Source organism: Periplaneta americana, chromosome 1 (assembly GCF_040183065.1).
Source record: "Periplaneta americana isolate PAMFEO1 chromosome 1, P.americana_PAMFEO1_priV1, whole genome shotgun sequence".
Classification (NCBI taxonomy): Eukaryota; Metazoa; Arthropoda; class Insecta; order Blattodea; family Blattidae; genus Periplaneta; species Periplaneta americana.
Window position 1 is genome coordinate 146,933,418 of NC_091117.1, and position 27,570 is coordinate 146,960,987.

At 33.7% G+C, this 27,570-nt stretch overlaps 1 protein-coding gene across 1 annotated transcript in view; it reads right to left on the reverse strand.

Moving 5' to 3' along the window:
- The window catches only part of LOC138709319 (uncharacterized), a 388,624-nt gene extending 373,281 nt beyond the window's left edge, over positions 1-15,343 (reverse strand). Inside the window, exon 1 of the mRNA XM_069840001.1 lies at positions 15,205-15,343. Within this exon, the coding sequence (XP_069696102.1) occupies positions 15,205-15,298 (94 nt within the window). The 5' untranslated portion in view covers positions 15,299-15,343. The remainder of the gene's footprint in view (positions 1-15,204) is intronic.
- Between the last annotated feature and the right edge of the window lie 12,227 nt (positions 15,344-27,570).

Genomic DNA, 27,570 nt, shown 5'->3' on the forward strand with positions numbered 1-27,570 from the left:
GAATGCTATAGGTTAGCCAAAGCAGTTAGTTTAACTTCAAATATACATTGTATTTTATAAATAATGTATACTATTTTATCAAACTGCCTGTAACTACACGACCAATATCTATGAAGCAGATTGTTATATATGTAACTGAATGCTAAGCGATCGTTTTGTATTTTAAAACAATTAGAGAGTGATATGAGTGTACACTTTTCATTGTATTTTGACGATATCACTTGCAGTAATAACACACTGTAATCTGATATATTAATAAATATTATTATTATTATTACTACTACTCTGTACATATTATATTGATTTACGATTGACAGATATTTAAAATGTGTTTTCTCTCACAAAATTAAAAACAAGGAATTTCTCACTTACAATAATTATTACACGCACAGAAATCCATGATGTAGATTTATTCGCTAGATATACTCATATTTTATTGTATCGCATAAGATATTGCATTTTAATTGTTTTATTTAACAATAAAATATACTGCTTACTTTCAACCAAATGTTGCACTTTATTACCATTTCTGGAAAAATAAACCAATAATTAGAGTTCGGCCAGATTAATATTTTCCGCAGAATTAATTTCTTCTTTCTCTATGGTTAACAGTGTCTTACAGTAAATATACGGAAAATTAATTTCCGTTTAAGGAAATGTTAATAACTGAAGATCACTTGCAGATTCATTTCATAAAATATATTCCGTATTGCCTATAATAATAATAATAATAATAATAATAATAGTAATAATAATAGTAATAATAATAGTAATAATAGTAATAATAATAATAATAAAAATAATAATAATGATGATGATAATAATGGTAATAATAATGATAATAATGATGATAGTAATAATAATACAAAATTTTGTCCAATATTCTTGTGAGAAGATTAACTCCATATATAGACGAAATTATTGGGGATCTTCAATGTGGTTTTAGGCGTAATAAATTGACTAATAATAAGATTTAATAACAATAGTCACGAAGAATTTATTTAAAGAAAGCTTATATTCAATAAAAGATAACTTTTTAACACGTTTAGACAAAACTAAACATTTTCGGTAGCCTGCACGTTTTGCCCACACGTGCAAATGAGAAAACAATTCGAGCTATGACGATACATTTACGGAAATATATTAAAGAACATTAAATATCTATGCAATGCACATACTGTACACTCTCACAGACGCTCTGTGCTCTCCACTGAAGTTAAATAGTGACAATATCTTGAGATGCGCAACAAATGTAACAATAGGCTCTTAATCTAAGAAGCACACTCAAATTTATTCCTACAGTCGATGTTGTTAACATTACATATTTGTCATAGTGATGTAAAAGAAATCTAAGTCTTAAACAATTTTGAACTTAATAAACAATTCAGACACCACATAATAATTTCAGTCACCTGGCTACATGCTGTCAGGAATTTGTCTACTCATGATTTTTAAACCAGTAAAATGCATTAAGATACTTTATATTTGATTACAGTTTGGAATTAACACATGAAAAAACACAAATGTCAGCACGAACTTAAAATAAAACAAATTATGAGTGCGTTCTTTACGAGTCTCTACACATTACGATGAATGACTGTAAACATTTGAATTGTTTCAATCGAAAAATTTCTCCTTCTTTCTGATAAAATGCATGTTCTTCTTCCATAATGAATTGCTCGCTACCAAATTCTTCTATTAGAGCACTGATCTCCAAGCGTGTAGTAGCTTTGTTTTGTTTTCGCATGGTCATTAAACAGCAGACCTGAACATTACTGTGTAGTAGGGTCGGTTGCAGCCGATCTATACTCCATACATACCTACACAATTGCGGGTCGTTTTGAGGTTTTAGGTAACCAAACGCAGGACTTTAGTAATAAGTTATTGGAAAACTGTTGGAATATTTTGTTACAGCTTTTTTTCTGAAAAGTCAGCTGAAATTTCGAAACAACAAGAAGTTTTAGTAAACTGTATAAAACAGTAAAAGTATTACATAAAACTGAAAAACATGATATAACAATGAATTCGGTTTAAAAACAAGCTGGGTAGGTTTTATGGACAATTAAAAAGGGAACTGAAACGCGTTTATTATCAACGGAAATGATGTTCGTGAGGTGTAACAACAGGTTATACCAAAGAAATGAAGATGTATTGCAACGTCGGAATATACAGTGTAACCTGTCCCTAAAATACAGACAAATACTAAGAGATTGAGGTACTGGCTGATATGTATATCTATTATCAGGCAGTACATCTCACTTGACGATATGTGTCAGAGGAATAATAATTGTTTGCATGGATCTGAAGTCTGATTAGTGTAATATGTAGCTAACCGGCGATGTATGGAATAGAGGGGAAAGGAACTAGTCACCTCAGGAGAGCCTGACCTCTTTACAGCGAAAAGGAAAGAAACAGACGAAAGAGGTAATATGTGCTGTTTGGTCGAGCCATATAGAGGAATGGCCAGCACTGCTTCAATGGATAGAGAGAAGAGAACTTATTAAAACTGTATCCATGCTAATTTTTAGGTTTGTCTGAGAAATATAAGTGCATTATAAGAATGTAAGTTTTAATTTTAATGCTGATTTTTCACAAGTTTGCTCTTTTATTCAAAAGGAACATTTTCTCAACTTCTTTTTACAGAAAAGTGAAAATTTCAGATATCTTTATTTAGTAGCTTTACAGATACTGAAACAATGTTTTCGTAAATCTAATTGGCATATTTCGAAAATACGTATTACTGAAGAAAGTATAATGAACATTTTGAAAATATTCGGATGGGAAATGTTTGTAAGGAAATGAATTAACAAAGCAACTACTGTTACAACATAAATAAAATATATGTGCCCATGTGTTGTAAAAACGTCAGCTCTATAGCTTCAGTAGATTTCGAGAAAATAATTTAATATTCTGATGATAGGAAGTTGCGCACCAGTATCACCTTAAAAGCATAATGCGATAAGACTTTTGTTATGTAATATTAGTTATTAAAACAAATACCTAGCTAACTTTGCTTTGTATTATAATATTGTAATCAATAGTTTATTGATTACATTTATAAGGCTAAAGATACCATCAATATCAATTTCACCTTATCATGTCATACTGAATCTATTTCTTTGGGATATCACTTTCTTTATGAATGATGTATTTCATTCACTTAATACAGTATAGTTATACTACTATGGAATTTATGTGAATATTCCTTCTTAACTATTTATTATGTTATTAACGTTTAAAACAACAGCAATATTAAGAAATTGGTGTTAGTACTGTCATTTTATCTGTGATTTTACAGATAATATCAAACAGAAAGGTTCCATATAAAAATAACGATATAAAATTTCACGTTCTGTTTGAAGTTTGCACAGCACACTTTTCTTGATCCTACAGGTTGCTTATTCATAAACATAATCCTTCCTCCTTCCATACTTAGCGCTTGAATGCCCGCGCATGACGTCAAGGTCAGAAAAATGCGCTTGCTTTGACATTGGGCTAAACATTGGCTCGAGCCCATAGCATTACTATCATGTCACAATAGAGAACGAGAAAAAATATGGGTACAATATTTGCAGGATTGAGACTCAGTTTTGTGTTTTTTGTTTTAATTAATAGCTGTGATTTTTAAGACAGTTGCAATTTTGAAGAACTTATAAGAGTATTTTCATATTATTCACAATAGTTTCTTTTACTTTTTGTTTAGTTGTGTTTAATTTTATTCATATAATTTTGGTTTCAAATTGGTCTTCGGCTTAACTGACGAAATTCTATTCCCTTCTTCTCCTTTTTCAAGTCTCTCATATCTCAACACCTCTCTAGCTTGATTCCGCTTCAGTAATCTATCATTGCAAATAATATGAAAAAACAGATGAATACATGCGATGTTATTGGAACTATGTGGTGGCGCAATTCCGCATTCAAACACTAAATTCTTTTGTCACCAATTTTATATCAGACTATCATTTTGAATAGGACTGTACTCCGCTTGTTCATATCGGTAAGGAAATGAAACTGTGTGTGAGAAGCAGGCTACAATGGATTTATCGTGAACGAAAACATGTCCAGCTGAATGGCGCCTATTTCATCGACGACCGGGATCGACCCTCATGGCATGTCCTGCGCGTTTCATATGCAGTAAACATAAATCGGAATATGAGGTTTGGGTTCTCTAGAATGTCCTGTATCTATACTGGGGTAGTATCAGCTTTCAATGTTCTTCATGCTTACATAAAAACTCTGACATTTTCCTTTGAGAACACTATTCTGTTGTCTAATAATAATAATAATAATAATAATAATAATAATAATAATAATAATAATAATAATAATAATAATGGCTTTATTTTACCTGGCGGAGTTACGGCCGTAAAGCTTTGTCTTACACTCAACCAGGATTAAAACTTGCTTACATAGTTGAACATAGAACTGGATCGGATGTAAGTAATTAATTACATACTGATACGATTTAGGTACATAATGAGATCAAAAGAGGTACTTAGGCCTACATACAAATTTGCCTCATAAAATAAAAATAAACATAGTGGAATACATATTGATGTTAAAATCAAATAGGCTACGAATCACACTAAACAGAAGTCGATAATTCATTAAAAAATGTACACAGTAAAAATAAAAATAAACACATTGGAATACATATTAGTATTATAAGTAAGTAGGATTTACATAATTAAACCAGAAACCGACAATTAAATAACATGTGCACAATAAAAAATAGATTAATAATAAAAAAATTATAATTAAAAAACAACACAGTGGAATACGTATTGGCGTTAAGTAATAAATAAACAAGATTTACATTATTACACAATAAAAGTAAGAAACAAAAAATAAAAATAAATACAGTGGAATACATTGCATTAAATATTTGCAACGCGTTAGGTCTGGCAACTCATCATAAGATATGAGGTGTATAGTTCCAAAAGTCGACATCTGCCATTTTTATGAAAAATGAGTTACGATCATTTCTTATATCTTTGGGTTGAAATACATTGGAAAAACACCATTTCATCCTCCAAAACTCGATATTTCTAACATAAATCAAGCTTTAAAATATGGAGTTTTTTCCAAAACCCGACTTATTTTGTTAAGGTATTGTTCCAAAACTCGACATATGCAGTTTATTCCAAAGTCCGACATTTACACTTCCATTGTGTGAACTATGAAGGCCAATAACGTTCCAGAAGTCGACATCTTTGCTCAAGACAAAGAAAGTGTGTGATTTCCTTATGCCACTAGTGTTTTCTTTTAGAATATCATAATTCTTCAGTGCACGAAACTTACTGGGAAAATCGACAATGGAACTTTAGCTGAATAAGAATATGCTTCATTATATTGGTACTTCAGAGCTGTGCAGATTTTTACAACGTGTTGACGTGTTGTGTGAGCTTCTTATAGAAGTAAAATTTTAATAGAATCTCACATACAAATTTCTCCTTTAGAGCCTGGGCGTGGAAGAAAGAGAGTCGGTGACACAAAGAACTAGACAAAACATAGAAAAGGGATAGGAAGTTAAGTTTTATGGTAACTGTTATGTTTGCCTTTACAGTGATTGTTCGATGCTTGCCTGTATTTGATCATTTTTGTATTGATTATTGGTAGCTACTATCTCAGAGCTCAAAACTTTATCCATAAACCAGTGAAGTTTCCTAACTCAGCGTGATATCAACCACTTTTACAAAGTGTTTTACAGCCTCCCTAATAAGTTGGTTCAAGATGAATTCATACTGAATACACAACAGCTGATTATCCTAAAACATGTTTTGTTAACAGAACAGTGAGACATCAGGGAATGGGACAGGTCGTGTTCTACCAGTTTACCGACAAACTTTCTTAAAAATCTTGCAAGTGTCAAAGAATTGGGTGGGACTTCTATTTAAGTGGCATTTAAAAATTGGACTTCCGCCAATAAAAAAGAAGAGAAGAGAATACATGTAGCAAGAAATGTGAAATAAAGTGATATGCTATGAAAGACTTCATCGAACAATTAGGTAAAATGAGTCACTCCATTTCCTCCATACCAACGGATAGAATTTTTATGAAATTGAGAAGGAGGCAAAGGAGATGAACATTATGAAATCCGAAGATTACTGCAATACTTCAACAACAATGACACCATAAACAAGTTAAGTAAGGGAACTGTGCCTATTATCGCACATGCGCCTAATATCGCACCCCATGGTTTATGAGTTCAGAACAGGCATAAGACCCTGAATGGAATAGCAGCTTATTCAATTCAATTAAAAGGAGTGTTAGCGCCCGCAGATGGATTGCTGCGAGCTTCAATACATACTACACGCCTTGAGAAAGGAATAGGCAATGGGAAAATATTTGTAGTGTGTGATATTAGTGGTGTTTATACAACCAACGGTAAGGAGCAAAACTTTTATACACTGTTAGTTTGATTTGGTTAGTCGTGTAATATTTTTATTCAATTAAAGAAATATTGTAAACGTTTTATTTTTACTGAAACAAATTATTTTGTTTCGTGTATGTTATTTGCCCAATATCGCACACTTGTTGTTTTCCTATTATCGCACAGTGCGATATTAGGACGATGTTACCGTAAACTAATATAATCGTACAATTAATCTGATAATTCCAAAATTATTAAAAAATTGTCATTGCAAATGAGTCCAAAACGTTGTAAGCTGTGGAAAGAGAAGGTTATGAAGGCTGCAATCATATCAGTTAGGAACAAAGCCATGGGATTGCAACGTGCTTCCAATTCTTTATTGTTCCCAAGTATACTTTAAAAGATAAAGTCAATAACAAAGAGGAGGGTGTACTTCCATTTGAACTGGAAGATTCTTTGGTTTCATATTGCTTAGAAATGGAGTAGCGATTTTATGGTTTATCTGCAAAGGACTTAAAACTATGGCTTTTCAGTTAGCATTTATGAATGGTCTGAACCACCCATTTTCGAAGAACGATGAAGCCGCAGGACGGAAATGGCTGCACAGTTTCTTGAGAAGACACCAGGAATTGAGTCTGCGGAAACCACAAAGCACGACTATGGCAAGGATCAGAGGTTTCAATCAGGAGAACGTAATTAAGTTTTTTGACATTTATGAACCATTGATGAGCATTGTCAAGAATTCACCAAACAGACTGTACAACTGTGACGAGACAGACTTGACAGTGATTCAACACAAAAGCAACAAACTAGTTAGTCTGAAAGGTAAGAGGCAGGTTGGATCTGTATCTTCAGCAGAGAGGGGATCTTTAGTGACTGAAGTGACATAAATGAGTGCAGCTGACCATTTCCTGCCACCGTTTTTGGTTTTTCTAGGGTCAACATGAAAGCCGAACTTCTGGATGCAGCACCAAATGGTAGCTTAGCGGTCTGTCACAAATCTGGCTGGATTCAGAATGAAAGATTTGTTCAATGGCGTCATCACATTCTCAGCAATGTGAAGCCTACGAAAGATGACCCAGTAATTCTAGTGTTAGATGGGCATTATTCCCACACTAGAAATGTTGAACTCCTCGAACTAGCACGTGTTAATGGTGCTCATATTGTGTGCTTACCTCCACATTACACACATAAGATGCAACTCTTGGGTGTGGCATTCATGCTACCTTTCAAAAGTTACTATGCTCAAGCAATTGAACAGTGGCTCAAACAAAATGCAGGCAGAGTAGTGACTCACTGCCAGGTTGGTGTGCTATTGGGAGAAGCTTTCAATAAAGCAGCAACTGTTGCTGTAGCTACAAATGGCTTCAGAAATACCGGTCTGTATCCTTGCAACCGCCATATCTTCAGCGACTTTGAATTTCAAGAAGTTTTTCCTAATACCCATGAATCAAGTGATCATTCATCTGAAGCTTTACCAAATAGATTGGATGATGCCAACACTTCCCAACCTCGGCCAGGCTCTATCAGTATCAACGAGCCAAAAACTCCACAAAATTAGTCGAGAGGCAAACGCTATCTTTTGTTACACCTGCTGACATTTCACCAATTCCTAAAATAACTTACAACAAAAAAGTCTAACTGATAGAGGACGTAAAAGTGGTTCTGCTGCTGTACTAAAAAGTTCACAATATAAAAACGAATTGGCTGATGATTTTAAGAGGAAATTACTCACAGATAAGGAGACATATGAACGAAAAAGCGTTCAAAAGAAGCAGACTGATAAAGTACCTACTCAAAGGAAGAGACAGAAAAAACAAAGTCAGGTATCTTCAGATTCAGAAGACGAAGAGTTGGATGAGCCAGTGTACATCTCCATTGATAATGGAGATAGCGAAAATTATGCAGAATGTCCATATTGCAACGTTAAGTTTTCTTTTGACAAAAGGGGAGAAAAATGGATCGTATGCACTAAATGTGGAATTTGGTGCCATGAAGAGTGTTCTGGGGATGATGATTACAAAAATTGCATTGTGTTATTGTTTGGAAAGTTAGATTTAGTTCTCTAAATACCTTAATTATGTTTAATTAACAAACATTCTATACCTTGCAAATCAAGCTTTCAGGTATAACTCCCTGTAAAATTATTTGAATAATTTCGAGGGAAAAATTGTTCCAGGGCCGGGTATCGAACCCGGGACCTTTGATACGTTAAACCAAAGGTCCCGGGTTCGATACCCGGCTCCGGAACAATTTTTGCCTCGAAATTATTCATTCTATACCTTGATAGCTGAATATGTAGTTATTTACTGTCAAACACATTGCATCAGAAAATCTTATAATTTCCGTGTTGTATTTGTATGTTATTAAAAAAACATGTTTTGTGCCTAAATACAACAGATATATAATAAAATTTGTTTCTATACAATAAACTTAACATTTGTCCTATGTATTTTTCACAAAATGAGGGGTGCGATATTAGGAGCAGTATTTCTCCTAATACCGTTTTTGCAATTTTTCTTTTGTACTTGAAAAACAAATGTAAAATAAAAGTAATTTTTAAATTTGACCTCACTGATATAAGTATAATAAACCCGTATTAAGATTCCGTATTTATTTCAAATTTATGTGATATATTAGTACTTGAAAAACTACTTTTTCAAAATGGGTGCGATATTAGGCACAGTTCCCTTATAGACTGTCCAGTTTATGACTGAAAAACGAATATACAAACTGTTTTGGAGCCACCAAATGGTTGGCATTTCAAACTAAAATTCTGTAAAATAATCAAGATAAAGGAATAAAAAATGGAGTTACGATGAGGGGTGAACAAAACTATAGAAGAATTGTAAATTTGTACAAAGGATTTTGAACAAGGGGAAAACGTGCTCTGGATGGAAAAATCACACTTGCACAAAAACATATGCATAATCTATAAGGAAGAACTAAGTAATGTTAACAAATTACTTAAAGAAATGTTTAAGATAACTGGAGAGATATGGAAACTTTGGAATATTGCAAGAATATTACAGACCGTATTTATAACGAGGATCAGTATGAAGAAGATTGACTATCTGTGAACCACAGGGAGAAGAGAATTTCAGGATTTAAAATGTACACTTAATGAAGGTTATAATCTTCTGATGATATATATAAATAAATGATAATTGTTTATTATATTCCATAGATTCAATAAAATTAATAGCTTCTTAGTATAAAATGTGGATTATTTATGGGAAATAATGTTATTAGAATTTCCAAAATCCGACATAAATTTTATTGTTAGTTCCAAAATCCGACATATATTTTATTGTTAGTTCCAAAATCCGACATATGCAATAGTTAGTTCCAAAACACGACATGTCCAAATTTAATAATATAATAACTCTTACAAAAATACATACTTTTAGTTCAAACATGTAATTTTACCCTCAGGTTTACTATTAAAGACTATTATAAAAATTTCCTGCACATCTCAACACTGGAAATACTATAGATAGTTTTTTGGCTTTTTCTCTAAACCACTTAGAAAGCAAATGTCGGGTTTTGGAGCTATACACCTCATATGTTTTCTAATTTGCATTTAAAAGAAATTAAAGTTCGGCACCCATTGACTTCAGGAGGCAGAGAATTCCAGTGACGAAAAGTAGCAACAGTGAAAGATGAAAAATAAAGAGATGATGTGTGGAGTGGTATTTCTAGCGTGTTATCATATTGTGACCGAGTATTCAAGTTATGATAGCGAGAAAGATTGTGGAATCGAAAAAAATAAGAAAGAGGGAGCAGAGGTGTGCAAAATTCGGTATAAGAGAGAAAGGAAATGTAACTTTCTCCTCTCATATAACCTGAGCCACAATAATTTATCGAAAGAAGGCGAAATGTGATCGTAGTAACGGACATTACAAATGAAACGAACACAGGCATTATGAACACGTTGCAGTTTATGTGATAAATCCACCCTGGGATCACTGAATAAAACGTCACAATATTCGAAATGTGGCATATTAAGAGTCTGTACAAGCGTCTGCTTTAATTTAGACATAGAATGTCTAGACAAAGAATGTCACTTAAAACTTTCATAAATAATTTTTGCTTTAATAAGCATTATTTCAATGCTATGCTCTTAAAATGATAGCATTGCCGTGCACGGATATGAACAGATAGGAAAGTTAGTGTGCAATAATCAGAAAGAGGATTTTTAGTCCCGATATTGAACGATAGGTTTGCGTCAATTGTAGGGTGGTCAATCAACTCATTGCTACGCTCCCTTCGTACGTCAAGGGACGGGACGTCTTGTTGCTGTGTAGGCACTGAAAATCCGGTGTCTGGTAACAATTTTATTACATATCTCATTTAAAGTTTCGTTTAAATAAGCTGTTATTCATTTTTAGAAATGTTCAACATTTAAAACCATTTTTATTTCATACGAAATTCAGTCTTCGAACTCGTTCACTGGTTGGTATCGAATACATTTTTGCATCGTTTTACTAGATCGTTGGCCATTGAATAAAATCTCTTCCTCTTCCTCGTTATGAGTTAAACCTCCTCCTTTCTGGGTCTTAGACACCAATGGCCGTAAGGGAGCGATAATTCGGTGGATCACATACGAGTCATGGACAGTAGCCGGACTCCCCTGGTGAGAGATCAGCTTGACGCAAGAACCACCTCTTCAAGACAGTACGAACATAGACAACGGACAGAACGTTCTGGGTAGATGGAAAGTAAATTCCAATCTGACATTCGCCTTTCCGAGTGGGGAAAACTCCGAAAAAAAACCACACTCAGATTGGCCGGCCTCGGGATTTGAACTCGTGAACCCCGAATGCTGATATCAGCATTTGCTGATATCGGGTTGAGGGAAAACACCGGAAAAAACCTCAACTAGGTAACTTGCCCCGACCGGGAATCGAACCCAGGCCACCTGGTTCCGCGGTCAGACGCGCTAACCGCTACTCGACATATGTGAAATGTATTTACTATATGGTATTGATTTTTTAAATACCGTAGCATTATTCGAGTTTGAGGACTTTTCTCTTTCTTTTGAATACTGATAACCAGGGTCCAAATAATTATGTAATTACATTATTTTTTTCTATGAATATTAACATACGAGATTTGTGATATATTAGAGTATCATGATAATTAGAGCCTAAAATCAAAAAGTTGAAAGTACATATATTTACATATTTTGCTCTTAAGTACATATTCTCACACATTTTACTCTTAAGTACATATTTTTACATATTTATTAATATTTCTATGCTTAGTTGCGATTTTATTCATTTTATAACATGCCTGTATATCCTAGAAGTGTAAGACGTTGCGCGAGACGGTCAAAAATGCTTTCTGTCTTGAAACTCACTGCCCGTCCGTCGGTCACGTGATGCATATCTTGCCACTGCGTGTTCGTCGGTCACGTGATGCGCACCTTGCCACTACATGTCCAAGCCATGCCATGTCATCGAGTGAAGCGTCAGTTATTCGCAGAGTTAGCCGGCGTGTGTAGATTGAATAATAAATTTGTATTAAGATATACGATTCAAAATACCATAAAACTTTGTACAATACACGCCCGTTATATGAACTCAACGTGCTCACATGGATAACTAAATTCTCTGTCGCTCGTTTAGTTAAATTCCATGCTCTCATGTTAAGTTTTACATACGATCTTGTAACGTAAATAACTATTATGTACTCCAGCATTATGAACGGTTATGAAACAAAAGGTATGAATTCTTTAATATTCTTTGAACCAAAATGCAACACTGTTACAGTATTTAATCATAGTAGTAATTTAGGTCCAAGAATATATAACAAATTTATATTTAAATATCCTAATCTTGTCAATTCTAATAGTTCTAGTATTAAATTTAAAAAGTTATGTATGGATTTTATAAAAATTGAAAAATTGTAAATTTAAATTTATATACTATAATTGCACAGTAGACATAAGACAAATTGTATTGTATAATAATTAATTTCAATTCAGGAATCCGCCCCTGAGCACGAGTTCTACTCTTTCAGGGGCGAGCTAAAGTTTTTCTGTATATATTATATTTTATGTTACAATTATAAGCAAAATAATAAATGAATAAATAAATAAATAAATAAATAAATAAAAACATCATGACTTCTATTATGGCGGCATAACTTGTGCCATAAAGTTTAATATTATGAAACGATTTGCCATGCTATAATATTCAATACATCATAGTTGCCATAGTTACCTCTTTGTTCATAGACAATGGTATCAAAGTTACCCATCATTACAAATCTGGTGTTATTTCTTCATTAATTGTTTTATAATGTATGAAACACGTTTATAATATTATACAGTTATTGCACTCGTAAAATTAGGAAACTTTCTTCGCTCGTTCCTAAAAGTTAACTCATGTCATAAAGTAGGCCTATAACATTATGAACTTGTTTTACAATATACTTTATACTTTTATAGATATTTTTAAACGATTCTTTTTGTTCTCTTATTAAACTTGAGTGATGAAACCAGAAATAAACATTAATCACGTTTTATCAGCAGTCGCAAAACGTATTTTTAGTCTTAATAGAGTCCTTTATTATCAAATTTTAGTTGAAAGAGTCATGTTTGTTTTCAATTATGGTAGAATTACGTAGTTTAATAAATAAGTTGAGTAGCTTAATATCAAAGACGGACATCTGACATCAATCGAAATTTAGATAGCTGTGGTTTTTTATATAATTTTTCATGCTCTTTCCAGTTATAGTGAAACCATATGCAAACTTTAACACTATACTTATAAAATAAATTGTGTTAAATATTACAAAGAACACTGTGAATTAAAAAATTGCCTCTAGATCAAAACTATGGAGACGATAGATGTCCGTCTTTGATATTAAGCTACTCAGTTACTTTTCTTTAATTATCAGACAAGATCCATATAGAAACGTACGAAAAATCGTCTTACAAGATTTATTTCTCCTTTCTGATGCGGTTCGAAAAAGCAGTATGGATCTGTAACTACCTTTTGAGAGGAACTTCAAACGTGAAACTCAATAAGAAAGAAAAAGAAGAGCGCGAAGAGGGGATGAGAGATATGAAGGTTGGAGCACGATTGTGTACTTAGCGCTAATGTCAAACCGATAATTCAAGACCGCAGCTGAAAACTCTTCCTGACTCCACTTAACAGCGGAAAACGCTGCCATCTGGTGGGAAATATGTCTTCTACCTGGCCTAGCCCTTCGTGGGAAGGAAGTTTCTAAGTGTAAAACAAAAATTCATTGTAGAATCCGCAAAACGGAAGTGCACTCGTATGTTTTATGCATGAATGCGTAAAAATATTTTTTTCCTATATTTCCGTACCGTATATGTAAACATTACGTTTTCTTCAGAAATTTGATAAAATATTACAAGATATCAGTTCTGCTGGGAAATTAAAATTATTTTGTAACATTAAATTGAATTTATGTAACTAGTGACTTGAACTTTCGAATTAAATATGACTAATTTTGTTTTTAGTTCATAAAAATTGTTCATAGAGGCCAGCGTATAGATTATGAAATTGAAATGAGCGTAAAGAAATACTGACCTGTGTATCTTCACACTGAATTGGCTGTCATAGTCATAAAACATGTTACCAGTACTGCGCCCAGTAATACTACTGCTACTGTTATGCCTGCTGTTACTACTATTATTACTATTACTGTTGCTACTATATTACTTTTACTGCTACTACTACTATTAATTTAGTATTTCTAATACTACTACTACAGGGTGTGCGGGAAGTAACTAGATATTAAAAAGGCGTATACAATCTAGATTTTCAACGCTAATTTATTTAAATTAATTATACGTGTACATTATTAAATGGGAATACGGATGCATACCTCAAAATTCAACGTAGGCACCTGCGGTATCATATTTATCATACTTATTATTCACCAAATTTTGATCACTGATATATTTGGTTAATAATGCCAAATGTATAAAATTTCATCCGCCTATCGTAAGTGGTTTACATTTTATAGTATTTTATTAAAATATTGAATCGCTTTATATAAAAAGTTTCTTGCGCCACGATTTAAATTATTCTTAACTGATATTCATTTATATGCATCCCTATATGCATGGGATCAAAATTTGCTATAGAATTTTTCTGTAAAATTAATCAGTAAATTACTACAATTTTATTATAAAATAATAAAAAATAAACATTTTAACAATCATTAAAACTCTCTAGTATTATACCGATCGACTGTAGAGACAAACCCAATACTAATGTTTGTTCCAATGTATATAAAGAATCATATAAGTGAATATCTGTTAAAATAATGTAAATTATCGCGCAAGGTACTTCTTACATAAAGCAATGCAATATTTTATTAAGATATTAATAAAATACAAACCACTTATCATATAGAGATGGGATTTTGTACGTTTGATATTATTAATCAGATACACCGGTAATAAAAGATTTGTGAATTTAGTTTTAAAAGTTAGTAATTTCAGTATAGTGTCCCCTTAACGGTAAAAGGTCAGAACTCCGTTAAGAATAGACTCTTTTAGCGAACGAAACACTTGGATAATAATAACATATACTAGAAGTGTATTATTGTATATTGATCATTGCAGCCTAAAAGAATCTATCTGCATAATAGAGATGAGCGCAGGCTATTCCCACATCGTATTACGTGCCAAGTTGCTTAGTTTGCATAAACGCAACCCGCAAAATCGTGTTATATCTAAATTGCTTTCTCCTAAAATTGTTTCTAATAACCGCTGTAACAACGCTTATTAAATAAAATATAATTATTAAACCATACTCTGCGTGGGTAGTAGCAAGTTTTGTTTTTACCTGCAGCGGTGACCTCATCGAAGTCAGGGTCATCCAGTGCTGACGTCAGCAGGTCCTCGCTGCTCATTGGCTGCTGTTGCCTCGGACCCAACATGGCGCCTGTGGGTTTCTCCCTCAAGCAGAGGAAGTAGAACGCTGTGAACATACATTTGACAATTAACTTTCGAAAAACAACATACATCTACAATTAACATACTGGGTGTTTGGAATTTCGAGCAAGAGGATGGATCGGTGGAAAAAGGTTACTTGTAAAACTACCTCTATCTTACTACTTAAAACTTTTCCCGAACACTGAAATTAGATTCCAGATATATCAAAATACGTTTTGGGTGTGAAAGAACCTAGGAATGTTTTCTACGAGAATTTTTATTCCATCTTACTAAAAAAAAATTGTTACATTAACGCTGTTCTTAAGTATTTAACGCTGTAGTAGGTTTAGCAGATATATATTGCAATTTTTCTATAATTTATCTTGTTTATATTATTCACTTTATGTTATAGGTGCTGTGTATGAGATAATGGATAGTCACGTATCAGAGATTATTTAATATATAATTATAATTGAAGTGTAGTGCAACTGTTTCAATAAAATGAATCGACAAAGCCTTCTTGTCTAGTAATCGCCCATAAAATTCGATGAAGATTGTATAGTTGGCACAACTGTTAACAGGAGAACAGCCGATCACAACACACTACTGCCATCTAGCGGAATATTAATTTGTTGTACAATAATACATTTTCAAGACAGTTAAGTATTTTAGTAAGTCAATTAATAATTTATTGCATTATAGTACTTTATTTCTTCTAATCTTCATATACTTTATTCTAATCATGTAAAAGTCGATTAAATCTCTCTCGAGTTTTTATTTTCTCTACTTAAATAAAAACCTCTAGTGAGATTACTACAGATAAAATCAATTTAGTGTTCTTTTGGAAAAAAATAAGTTACAATTGAGTGTCCTCTTGTGTTAGCTTTAAGATTCCTCATCTTTTTTCTTTTAACAATCCTTTATCTCCTCTGCCACTTGCATGAAATGTTTATCTCCTTGCAAACGTCCATTTTAGCACTTACGTGAATCACTATACATTTTCATGAATGATGTAGGACCACGGACTCTACAGCTAATACGAGCATGGGGAAAAGGGTTTCGGTCGATAGGCTTATAGACATGGTTAAATGGTCGTACATAACAATAATACCGAATCGGCAGAGTAGTCAGTGAAGATCGAGATGATACCGGTCACATTTTATCAACAGTATAACGACAGTATTGTTGTAGGTTTCAGAAGTTGAAATAGTGAGTGCCAATAAGAGAGAAAAACATGTAGGTAACTGTAACAGGATATTATTATGTACCATTATGTAGGAAATAGGGAGCACCAATCAAATGGGCATTTAAAATAATATAGCTAACTTGAAAATATAGATAAACACAATATAATATTTGTTACTCAGTCAAATGACAAATCAATATAAAATAATGACTTATATGGTCATTAAGTTTTATATACATGAATTACAAATTGCAAACGTTTTCGCCCATGCAGGCATCTTCAGGCACAAATATACAATATCTCAATATCAAACTGTGTAGCCATTACATTGGTGGTAAATAAACAGTTTAAGATTAATGATGTACAAAACATTTCCATAATTAAAATGTAATATTAAGGTCATAAAATTAAAATAATGTTAAAAACCACGTAGTGTTGTAATTAAACTTCATAATATTCTGTGGAACTCTTGTTCAGTAGAGTCCAATGAGTGATGAAATATGTGTCGTTTGAACGTGGCAACTGTATGGATCTGGCAACTGGCAACTGTATAGATCACTATAAAACATCCTATGTTTGAAGTAGTTATGTAGACGTGAGACGACCTGCTGCTGTTGGAACTGTCCAGTTGCCAGATCCATACAGTTAGCCTTGGATCTTATTCTTAGTTATGAACTAAAGAGAAAGGGTACCATCTGGCTTTCAGTTATAGCTCCCTGTAAAGCTGATTTGAATAATTTAAAGGAAAAATTTTTCCAAGGCTGGATATCGAATCCAGGACACTTGGCTGCGCGCACCAACGCTCTACCGACTGACCTGGTATAGTTTGAGATCTGTGGATATAAAGGGAATAATTTAACGGCAGATTTGTATAATACACGTAGTGTTCGTTAACAAAAAACCAAAAATTTAAGTCTCACAGGAAGTGTGCACTCAACGCTGGGCTCTGTCAACTCGCTTGAGGTATGTGAATATAAGGGGAATAATTGAGCCGGGATCTGGTATAGCTCCTGGGTAGCTTAGTCTGTAGAGCGTTGGCGCGCTAAGCCAAAGGTTCCGGGTTTGATACCCGGTCCTGGAAAAAATTTTCCTTGAAATTATTAAAGCGAAATGGGTTAGCACGGAAAAGAGAATACTTTTTGAATAGTTAATTTATTTTAACGATAAAAATTATTGCTTATTTTATATTTTGAATTTTTAATACAGTGCGCCAGGGAAGTCTCTCCGCACTGGAGACAGCGGAATGTATGTGCTGTAATGTAATTATACGGAATCATATACAAATGTTATTTTGTTTTATTTTACTGATACCGTTAGCTAAGCAACCCCCACTCAAGGATGTGGCAATGACTTTGCCCGGCTGATGCTACCAATATAATTGCAGTTGAGAATGCATACACTCCGCTGACTCCAGTGCGGAGAGACTTCCCTGGCGCACTGTATTTTGTCACATAATAAACTCAATTTTTATTTAATTAAATATAATTTGGTAATATCATATTATATCTTGTTGAAAGTGTTTTCCCGTAAGGACATTCATGCAAATATGATGTTCACATTCAGGCATCATTGTCTTTCCTACGCCATAAAAAAATTGGGTTGCGGAATATAAGAGAAAAAAAATAGAGATATAAGATGAACATCGTGCTGAACGACATGTTTCAGGGACATCTTCAGAAAAAATCGGTGCGGTACATGACAGTGCTTTGGAGAATCGACGAATTGGGTTCAAAAGTAGCTACTTCATTAATTTCCTGTGAACTTATCTTTCGCGTCATTATATCATGAACTCGCTATCAGAAAATTATCTGATACACTTTTCCCTAAATGAATGGGCGCAGTTCGCTGTAATCTTGAAGAGGATTCTTCTCACTTAATGGATAGAATTATAACTGTGGATGAAACATAGGCCCATCGTAACGATCCAGAAACAAACGAACAATAAGAAAATGGAAGCACTCTGGTTCTCACCTTCCAAAGGAATTCCGTGTCCAAAATTCGTCAAGAAAGACCCCCGCATCAGCTTTTTGGGACAAAGAGGGAATAATTATGACAGACTACATAGACAAGGTATGTGAGGAAACGTCGTGGTAAAATTTCCAAAGATGTGCTCTTCTTGCAAGATAATGCACTTGCTCAAAAGTCTCTGATTTCTTTGCAAAAAATTGATGAATTTGTCTTTAAATCATTTCACCATCTCTCATATTTGGAAGATGCAGTCCCTTGAGAGTATTGGATACTTGCGAATAATTGAATAGAAAGAAGTTTTCATCGAGTGAAACATTACTGAGTACTGTCAAACCTGGATTTCAGAAAAAGGTAACATTTTTTAAATCCTTAGGATTGTTTTATAAACTCCGTGCTAAGTGTTTAGAGTTAGGATGTGATTAAGTGAATAAACAAATTGTTGTTAGATGAAATAGCTATTCCATGACAGCCTAAGAGCTTTTCAATACGCCTGTTACATTTGTTTATTTCTTTACTTTTTATTCATTTATTTGTTTATTTCGCCTCCCACATAGTGCTAATGTCTTTCTTGCTTTTTTTACTTGTTACATACAACTTTACCTCGCCGATCATAAGAACTTGAACTTTATAGACAGAGTCTAATCTTACAAGCAAACATTCTCATCGGGGCAGATAAAAAAAAGTAAAATTGTTTTCTTCCTCCACGTTAAAAATGTCAAAACAAGTGTTTAGACAAATTCTGGCCACTCCACCGCAATTACGAGGCCGTCCAGAAAGTGATTTTCATTGGGGCCGTTTATAGAAAAAAAACACAATTTCATGGAAAGATTTACTGAAACAGATACAGCAATTGTTGCGCTATTTTTCAACATATTTCCCCACTGGAATTGAGACATTTGTCATACCATGGGATCAATTTTTGTTTCCTTGTGTCGTAGAAGTCTGCCGCCTGGGATCCGAACCTGCAAGACAAATGTCTAATTTCTGGTGAGGAATATGTTGAAAAATAGCGCAGCAATTTCTGTATCTGTTCCAATAAATCTTTCTATGAAATTATGCTTTTTTTTTTCTGTAAACGACCCCAAGTAAAATTAGTTTTTGGACGGCCTCGTAATTGCGGTGGAGTGGCCAAAATTTGTATTAACACTTGTTTTGACATTATTAACATGGTGGAAGGAAAAAAATTAAACTTTATCTGCCCTCATGAGAATGTTTCCTTATTAGATGAAAATTTCACATGGTAAGTTCTGTTGTGACTGTACAATTTTAATTATCTTTTAATCCATCTAGTCTAATCACGGATTAGGCACCTTGCCCCGGCTTCACAGTTATCTTGAACGTTTTCTAGGTCGCCCTCCACAATGTGCTTACCACTGCTGTTTTGTGAATGTTTTTGTCGCCAAAAGGCCGCCGCGGTCTTAAGCGTAGGACTACACAATACGCTGCATTTTGAACTTAATCTGGAATATGACAATGATCACAGTGATGTTTGAATTAATGATCCCCAGGTCCAACGCAGAAAGTTACCCAGCAATTCTGTTTTAATTGATTTAGGGAAAACCTCGGAAAAGACCTAACCAGGTAACTTATAATTCATTTTGATTTTTCAGATAAATCAGTTCAAGATTATAAATTTATTTAAAATTTCTCAATCATATGATTTATCATTTGTTGCAAATTAATATTTGCAAGTATATTTTACAGAAGAAAGATATACGAACGTTTTCGCCTATACGGCATCTTCAAATATTAAAATATTATAACGATATCTAAAACGTAAGTCCAATGTAGTATTCACTGTGATAAACATAACAATAAATTAAAATGATTAAAGTCATGAGTTATATGTAAAGAGAGTCTAATATAGTTGTAAGAAATGTGTTCAATTTGACTGATTTGTATAGATTTTGTTGACTTGCCGAAAATGTAACATGTAAACATATAAAATATAAATGTAAAATACATAGAACTCATGTTACATATTTTGTTTTCGTTGTATAGCACTGTTAATATACAGAATTGATCAAACTTATAAAATATTTGTATTTATGTATATGTGATACAGTTTTGACGTGAATTTTATGCAAATCTTACTGATGTTGTAATTAATATTTACAATGTTGTAATAATGTATGTTTTGTATATAATACAATTTGTTTTGTTGGAATCTTCTATGTGTGATTGTTCGTCAGATGATTCTTGACTTGTATTATATACGTGTGGCATAAGTGTAGTAGGCATATTCATCCATATTGATACGTTTTAAAGTATACCAATGTTGATATTGGTCGTTTTGGATTCGTAATCAGTGTGTACATGCGATGAACTTATCTGAAGGTTGACTCATGTTAGTATTTGAAGAGAAGAAAAAGTTTGACGTGATTATAATCGTATGATGATGTGTTCTCGTTGTGGATTTACTGTGTACTGTAAGACCTAATTTTATAGTTACTTAATAATTGTAAGCATTCACATATTTATTTCGCATCTGTGAATTTTTTTACATTGCAATATCTTTAGACAAATTTAATCGCTATTTTAAAATAGGATACTGGAAACGTTTTTGAAAGCATTCGGAAGTCTATAACTATTATGTACGGTAATATACTTTTTTTTCTTTTGTATCTGGATATGGATTCTTCTTTTCCATTGTCCTCTTTCTTTTCATCAAGGTGCTAGCCTTTTTCTTTAAGCACCAAGAAACAGTTTTTCAGAAACAATTGTGGGGCATTAAATGTGAGAAGAGTTGTCTTTATAACACTGTTCTTGGAGGCGGCCCCCCATAAAACTGATGCTACAGCAGAATAATTACTGCAATTAGAAGTTCTCCTCCCGTTGTAACTTAGAGAGCTACAGAATCCATTTTCCTTTTAAGTAGCGCCGTCATGAACTGTTTCGTCTCTCTAGAACTTCTGTACAGTCCAATAAATACTCTACAAACGTTACCTTGTCTGTCATTCTGTACTTCACTATTTGTGTCTTATTTCCAATCTTTTAAAATCGATCACTCAGTTGTTATTGTCACTGTCAACATATCCTAAAAAGAATGACTATTTTCCTCTTTTACTCTTCCTCCTTATCCTGTCTTTGTAACCGATCTTCATTACTTTTCTTTATGATTGTTAGATTCTGTCTCATGATTTTATTCCTTCGCTTCATTCATTTTTAAACCTTTTTCCAGTCTCCAACTTCCTCTGATTGTTCTGCTTTCTACCCTTGTTCTACTTCCTCTTCTACCCTACTTCCTCTCTATCCGCTCTACTTCCATAATCTTGTCATGCTTCCTGTTCTTCTTCTTCTAATTTGTTCTGCTTCCTCTATATTGTCCTGCTTCTTCCACCTTGCTTTGCTCCCTCTCTCTGTTTCGCTTACTCGTCTTGTTTTTGTTTCTATTATTGTTCTTCAATCAGTTGCTTTGTTTTAGAATCAATCCAGGTGCATTTCCCTTGTTCATCTTCCTTGTTCTTCCATTCGGTTTATATTCACTTCGCTAAAATTACAGTAATAGGGAATATAATGTTTTATTTTCGCTGGCAGAGTTAAGGCCATAAGGACTTCTCTTCCACACAACCAGCCTTAATCAATACAATAGTGACATACATATTTAAATTATGAATATTTACAATACACTTAAAAGATTCTTCAGCAATATTCTTTAGTTAAGTTTTAACGGCTAGTACATGTTCATTTAAATTGAGATAAAGCCTATAAGAAAAAGTAATAACTTAATGCATGACTTAATAAATAATATAATTCAATTCAGTCTATATCCAATATATAAATAATTATAATTAAGTTGAGATAACTAGTTGGTTAAAATGATGGAAAAATAATATAATAGAAGTTTATTACAACTATGTTTTAGAGAGCAAAATATATTTCTAAAATATATTGACATAAATGAAAATATTAATATAATGAGATTTTGGAATGTCAGGATATGAAGAGCAATTTTTAATTAATATTACCGCCTTCTTAAGACTGGTCCACAATAAACCGGGAACGAGAAACAGAACAAGAACGGCAAGCGAATAACGTGAACGTGAAGGCTTTTTATTTACATTAAACCGAGAACGGAAACGGCTATGCCTATCGATATGTATGTCAGTAACGATATGTAAAGTCGATATTACGCATTCTGATATTATTTGTATATGCTTGACCAATGACATTCTCTCATGAGTACAAGCCAGCCAACATAAACACAGTTAACCAACTTAGAAATTTAAGACACGAAATATTTAAGAATTCAATTCACGTGGTAGTCTGGTTACATACACACGTAGCATAGCTACACGTATATGGGAAGTGGTTCTAGTGAATAACTGCATTAGTTACTGTACAAGCAATGGACAAGATATTATGTCACGGCTTTCTTGCTGAAAAATATACGCGACCAAATAGCTTTTAGATGATAAGAGAATGAATACAGTAGGCTGTGATCGGAAACGAGAACGGCAAAGTTGAAATGTGGCAAACTCTCCGTTCCCATTTCCGGGCTCCGACAAGCTTCTCGTTAATTGTGAATGCTCACATTTAAATACATTTATTAAATAAATTCCGTTCTCGTTATCGTTTCCGTTTCCGGTGTATTGTGAACCAACTTTTACTTGGTCTATACTATATTGTAGTTATATAAAATGTGCACAACTGACGAGTACCAGATGTTGGTAAATAAATGAGTTGGCAGTTAAGGTCCTGAATAAGTGATTGGGTTGATTAGTGAGTAGGTGTAAAATTTACAGAATAAATGGATGAATTTGGGCGAATAAATGGCTAGTTGGATTATTGAGTTAGTCGCCGGTGAATGGTGATAAATAGAGCCCGAATTTTTATGTAATTACATATTGCATTCCTTCACTTGTAGACTACTGAAAATGACTAATGTCGGCTATTTGTGGTTCTGATATGGTTATAGTTGAGGTTCATTTTACATATTCGTACTAATATTACATATTTTACATATTACCTACGTAAAGAATGTAACATTTTTGTGCATAACTAAGCAGTTATTGATCTTTCAATATTTTGTATTAAATTCGTTTGATTTTTCTGAGTAAAGTATTGCATTTTCTTTCATATATACTTGGAGATAAATCTTAACGCCCCTGTCACATAACACCACCTGGAGGACCGCCTTTGTTCTTACTATAGTACGCGATGCTGGTAAAAGGGGGGGGGCAAGGAACTGACGTCATTATGTTCTTTCACAACTATAGAATATACTTCAATTTCTAAAGCTGGCTTAAGAGAAAAATTGTTCTTCTAAAAATAAAAAAAGAAACAAAATTGGGAATTCCGACCCTTTATGTATAAAAACAGTAGTTAGGAGTGCCTCAACTCTAAACATTTGCACTAATACTTTCTCAGAATCTGCGATGGTCAGGTGTGCCAATCATTTAACTTTGTTACAAATTGAAAGTAGGCTATAGGCGAGAGGTTTGGATCGGGTGTCAGGCAAGTCAAAATACCATTATGTGTGTAACAGAAACATATTTTTCTAGGAATTCTTAAGGCACAAGAAAAGGCATAGGTTGTGAGAGACAAGTTGTATTTGCAAGCTATACAATGGGGTGGAAATGGGAAATCACATTCCAGGCTGCATCCTCCAACGTCAACTGACAAATTAAATTGTGACGACATCTTTGTGAATTTAATGTATTAATAAACAGTGATTTTAAATTACATATTTTATTAATATTACGTATTTAATTACACGTTTCCCAGATATTTACCACATTTTTATGTACATATTTTGCACTTTGATATTAGGGGAGAGTCGGGTAGTATCGGACATCGGGTAATATCGGACAGTGCGTTTCTTTCATCTACCACCATATGGTAGTACCTGAATGACATGATTACGTTCTCTATGCGGCATCACAGAAACGTAACCATGTCAATCAGGTACTATCATCGTGTGGTAGATGAAAGAAACTCGATATTACCCGATGTCCGATACTAACCGACTCTCCCCTACATAAAAATCAGGGGTCTAGTGATAAAGGAAGAGTGAATAGTTGGATGAATGAATGACTGAGTAAATTGTAGCAGGTTAATTTCTAAATGCTGGAGACGGTAATATTGTAAGAATTTAATTTAATATGTTAAAATTATTACTACCATATTTTCGGCAAATTAGTCATGTTGCGAATTTGAGCACAGTTTGAGTCTTCCATGCTAACACATTTATCTTCGAAATCCTAATATTTCGTACGCATCTGACAATGTTGTCACACTTGGCACATAAATCAATCAAGGTACGAAGTGTTGCGTAAGCACCGAACATTTGCTAGCGATAGCGTGCAGCAGTTGTTAATGCAATGACTGAAAATAAAACTGAATTGTTCACCTTTATCGCTACTTGGTAAAACGTGCCTCAACAGCCCTAAACGTTAATGCAGCGTCATGAACTTTTAGCATTATCGGTTAAACTTTATGACACTGCTCTTGCGTACCATGAAGATGTCTGATGGCGGAACTAGAGATTGTTTAACGGCTTCTCCACGTAGAAAGTCTTCTCTACTTCTTGGCTTTATTCTTAATGGGAACTGCCAAGTGTGGTCGTCACAACATCCTTTCTTTCCATGAATGCTATCACAAATGTAATAACTAACGTTAGTAGTTAATTTTTAGGAAAATGAACATGGAATCTTCATTCACTAGTGAGGCAGAGGTAAATAAAGAAACAAATACATTACACCGCAAATTGTGATTGACTTTCGCAATATAAACCTCCAAATTGAATAATTAAAAATAATGATCACAGATACTTTGAATCAAATTTTTTTATAATTCTTTAGCAAAGCTACACCGAAGAATTCACAAAATGGTGTCAAGTTTTCATAAATGTAAGAAATCAGGGCTCTGGCGCGAGTGCCAATCGAAGTGCTTAAATTTAGAAGTTGAAAATTAGAAGTGATTAAAGGGTAGTTTTATTCCTTGTTAGGAGATAGGGAACATCCCACGCACTGAGGTCTATTGTACACCCCCTATATGGGATGAGTTGTGTATCCACCGATCCTCTACGCGCATCGACCTAACCACTTGACCTCCTTAACGACCGGTCCCTATAGCCAACAGAGTCCATGAACCACTCCTGCTTCGGCAACCCCCCCAAGGCTCCCTTAACGGTCCGAGACGGAAGTCCTCCCCCGAGAAGGTCTGCCTCGGGTTCCGTTACAGAAGCTATCCATCATCACTTGAATACAATCCACGGAGGCCGGTCGAGAGAACCAGCAGCTTCGGAGGGCCGCCTGTTGAGCGATCTGAAAACCAAAAGAAGTAACGGGATGATGAATGAAAGGATAATAGGGGAGGAAAGGAAGTGGCGAAGATGAGTAGGTTTCCAATTGCCTGATAAAGTGACTTGATATTCATCCGTAGGAGTGAGGGGGGAAAAACCCCGAAAAAACCTCACCCAGGTCGGTCCCGACCGGGGATCGAACCCGGGCCCGCTGGGTTCGGAGTTAGACTCGCTAATGCCTCAGCCACAACGATGGATTATATAAAAAATAAACATTCTATTTGCAAAAAATTAATAAGAGAAAATTTGTCCCTTTCAGTAACCATTATTTAGACATTTAGCTATATATCTGAAGTCTGACTAGTGTAATATGTAGCTAGTCGGCAATGTATGCAATGGAGGGGAAAAGGAACTGGCCAACCTACTCCATTATTTTCTTACCTAGTTGCCTTATAAGTGGTGCCTTCTTGGTATTACATGTGAGTTTAAGAACTGTCTTCGGACTGTTAACTAAATAACAATCTATATCTCCTTTTTTCCTTTATAACCAGAATAAGTACCGAATATATCTCGTCCTACTTATGATTAAAACATACGTTTATGGCATTGTAAAATATTAGCTGAGTATTCTCATGTCATTATTAATATAGTGCTTATGTATTATGAAATACGTGTAATAACATACACAATGACGAATTAAAATATAAGTTATGATACTTAATTTTTCTGTATTGTCCCAATTTGGAGATCGTGTTTTCTTCCCCCTTCCTATTTCTTTCTGTGTGAGATTTTTGCTCTAAAGCATCCGCGAACTTACATAAACAGTAAACACTTACGTAATATCGATTATCAGGTTATACAAATCGAACGAGATTCAGTCTATATGTGACGAGAAAGAGTTACGACGGACTAAAATGATGACAGAGTTATGGCGTATACTATTTAACACTGGTATAGTAAAACACCAGCTATATAGCGTTTATTGGTAAAATATATATACATGGCTTATGCATGTCTTGTTCTGTGAAAAACTATAACATTGTTTAACACATCTATAAGCAATTTTATTAGTAAGACTTTAAATGTTTAAAATAAAACAATACTTATGAATACAATATAATATTTGTTACTCAGTCAATGACAAATCAATGTAAAATAATGACTTATATTATATGGCCATTAAGTTTTATACACATAAATTACATATTGCAAACGTTTTCGCCCATTCAGGCATCTTCAGGCAAAATTATACAATATCTCTATATCAAACTGTATAGTCATTATATTGGTGGTAGATAAACTGTTTAAAATTAATTATGTACAACATCTCCAATTAAAATGTAATATTACAGATTATAAAATTAAAATAATATTAAAATTAGAAACAACGTAGTGTTATGATTTAAACTTCAGAACATTCTGTGGAACTCTTGTTCAGTAGAGTCCAATGATTGAGGGTTATATCTGAAATATATAAATATGAAATAGAAGTAGCAAATTATCAAATTTAAAAGTACGATTGGAATGGATAATGAAAGTACTCACGTCGTTTGAACGTGGCAACTGTATAGTTCACTATGAAACATCCTATGTTTGAAGTAGTTATCTGTAATGAAATAATAAATCAAAATTTTGAAGAATTTGAAAATGATTGAAAATGTTAATTTATAGACGTACTTACGAAGATGTGGGACGACCTGCTGTTATCGGACCTGTAGCTAATATGACGTGGGCGAAGTGAGTGTTCGTGTAAACAACTAAAGCGGAAGGATATTACGTTGTGATGGGGTTAGAGGTTGTATAGGGGATTCCGGATTTGAGTCAAATTTTCATTAAGAATGCTGTTCTCTATTTGAATCTGTTTTGCAATATAATAT